Source organism: Triticum dicoccoides, chromosome 2A (genome assembly GCF_002162155.2).
Source record: "Triticum dicoccoides isolate Atlit2015 ecotype Zavitan chromosome 2A, WEW_v2.0, whole genome shotgun sequence".
In the NCBI taxonomy this organism is placed as follows: Eukaryota; Viridiplantae; Streptophyta; class Magnoliopsida; order Poales; family Poaceae; genus Triticum; species Triticum dicoccoides.
Window position 1 is genome coordinate 704,737,279 of NC_041382.1, and position 2,292 is coordinate 704,739,570.

Consider the following 2,292-nt stretch of genomic DNA (forward strand, 5'->3'; position numbering starts at 1 on the left):
CGCGGTCGGAGAGGCGAGGACAAGGGAGGAACATGAGTTATTGACCCAGGGGAGACAACATTTATTCAGGTGCCACATTGTGCTGAAGTGCGGGTTGAAAATGCAAGAAGGCTGGGGGCTAAGTGTAAAAAGCTGCGCGCTGACCAGCCAGGCCACTTGGCATCCAGTTTGCGAGCTTGTGATTGGTCTAGGACTAAATTTGCATATCCATTGTAAGTTCAAGGATGAAATAATCAGCTTTTCAACTACAAAGACTAAACCACCACCTGACATGCAAGTTCAGGGACCTGGGGTGCTATTACCTCTACTATCACAGTATGTGGCTTCAGTGTTAGCATCAGAAAAATTATGTAGCTCCAAAGCTGTTCTGGAAAATCAAAGATCTGCTACTATACTGATTAGTTACGTTACTTTAGCGGTAGACGACAGTACGTGGAGTCCAAAGCACTACTACAGTGGAGTAGTAGATCGACAGATCGATGGGGCGGTCCACATCCGACTAGGATACTCGCTCTTAACTAATCAGCCCGACTGATCCGCTTAAAAACCCAACTAAATTACTCCCACAGACGCATCTCTCCTCCGCCCTGAACAAACCCATTTGAAAACTACCCCGACTCCACTTTGCCAGCCTACAAGACCTCCCCGCTCCTCCACCCCGCCCTCCCTCCCTCCCTCCCCGGGTCCGTCCGTCACGCCACGGTCACCACCGCGCCCAAGTCCAGCTAGGGACGGCAATGCGCAAGGCAGCGGCGAGGAGCGAGCCATGAGGTGCCGGACGCACCCCTACGAGAGCGCGGTCGGCGTGTGCGCCGCCTGCCTCCGCGGCCGCCTGCTCGCGCTCGCCGCCGCGCAGAACCAGGCGCCCTCGCTGCCCCCGACGCCGCCGCCGCCGGAACCGGTCCCGCTCTTCCCGAGGTCGGTGTCGCCCTACGTCTGCCCCCGGAAGTCCGATGCCGCCTCGGGGCCCGGGCCGGGGGCGTGGCGCCATCCGTCCAGCCGCCTCTTCTTCCGGACGCCCCAGGTCGGGCCCGGCACCGGCTTCGAGGAGGGCGACATCGGGTTCCAGATCAGGCGGCGCCGGAGCGGCAAGCTCTCCGCCCTCGCCGCGCTCTTCGGGGGTCACCGCCACCACCAGCACGACGGATCGGAGGAGAAGGGCGCCGATGGCGGAAAGGAGAGGAAGCACGGATCTTGGCTCGCGGGGATCATGCCGCGCGCGCGCGGGCGCCGGAAGGAGGAGCCGGCCGCGGAGTCGCCGCGGCCCCCGCGGCGGCGCTCCTCCCTCGCGATCAGCAACCGGGGGCTCTCGCCAGTGCGGTGCTCGTACGAGGACAGCGAGGAGGGCGGCTCGGTGGCGGACTCGCCGTGGCGGCCGTCGCCGATGCGGAAGACGCCCTGCCGCCGCCTCCTGGGCGGCGCCGGGGCCGGCGTGTCGGGGTTCGCGGTGTGCATCAGCCCGCTCGTCCGCCCCAGCCCGGCGCGGAACCACCACCGCGCCCCCCCGGACGCCCCCGCCCTGTCCGGCGAGCTCCGGCCGTCGCCGCTGCACCATCCCCCCTCCGGCTCCTCGCTCCACCACTGCCGCTCCTGGAAGCTGGCCGACGGCGGCCGCTTCCGGTGAGACCAACCACCGTCCCGCCCCGCATATTCCGATCGTCCGTCCCAGATTCCGCAGAGGCCATTTTTTTCCGGGGCTTCCCCCCTTTAGCTTTACTTGTAAACTGGAGAAGGAATTTGGTGCCCGGATAGGGGCTCCGCTCCGCTGACATGTGGGCGACTGTATTGGCGCCTGTCAGCTGAGCATGCTGTAAAAAAGCTTCATGTGCCTGTGTATACTAGCAGTTCATTTATTTGCGTGTCAGGTTATCACAGTATTTTTTTGTGTTTGAGATTCTGCGACGGATCTACAAATTTTCGAGCTGCGTGGTCATGTGGGTGGAATTGAATGCTGGCTGGCGTTATGAACGGGGAGAGATCTAGTGTCTCGGTGGAGGGCTGACACGGTCACGTTCGTTTCTTACGTGCACATGTCGTCGTGAGCCGTCCATGGTCTACGGAGTAGTTGCTGGGCAGAGGTGTGTGTTGGTTCCGGCGACGGAAATTTGTTACTGCAATCGTCGATGCCATTGGGTTGATGTTTCCATCGCTCTGATCTTATTTGGCTGGAAGCGGTCTCAAAGGCTTATGGAAGCTTCCGATCGCTTCTGGAACAAATCAGCGCAGCACGGGTTGCGTGACATCGCAACCGCAGGCTTCTGACTTGTGCGTTCCTTCCACAAGGCCGGTGCA

The 2,292-nt window shown here is 61.3% G+C and overlaps 1 protein-coding gene across 1 annotated transcript; it reads left to right on the forward strand.

Moving 5' to 3' along the window:
- Positions 1–380: 380 nt before the first annotated feature.
- LOC119356413 lies at positions 381–1,877 on the forward strand. Its single transcript, XM_037623368.1, has one exon. It carries the CDS (start codon positions 767–769, stop codon positions 1,622–1,624), a length of 858 nt encoding a protein of 285 aa, XP_037479265.1. The 5' UTR covers positions 381–766; the 3' UTR covers positions 1,625–1,877.
- Positions 1,878–2,292: the final 415 nt, after the last annotated feature.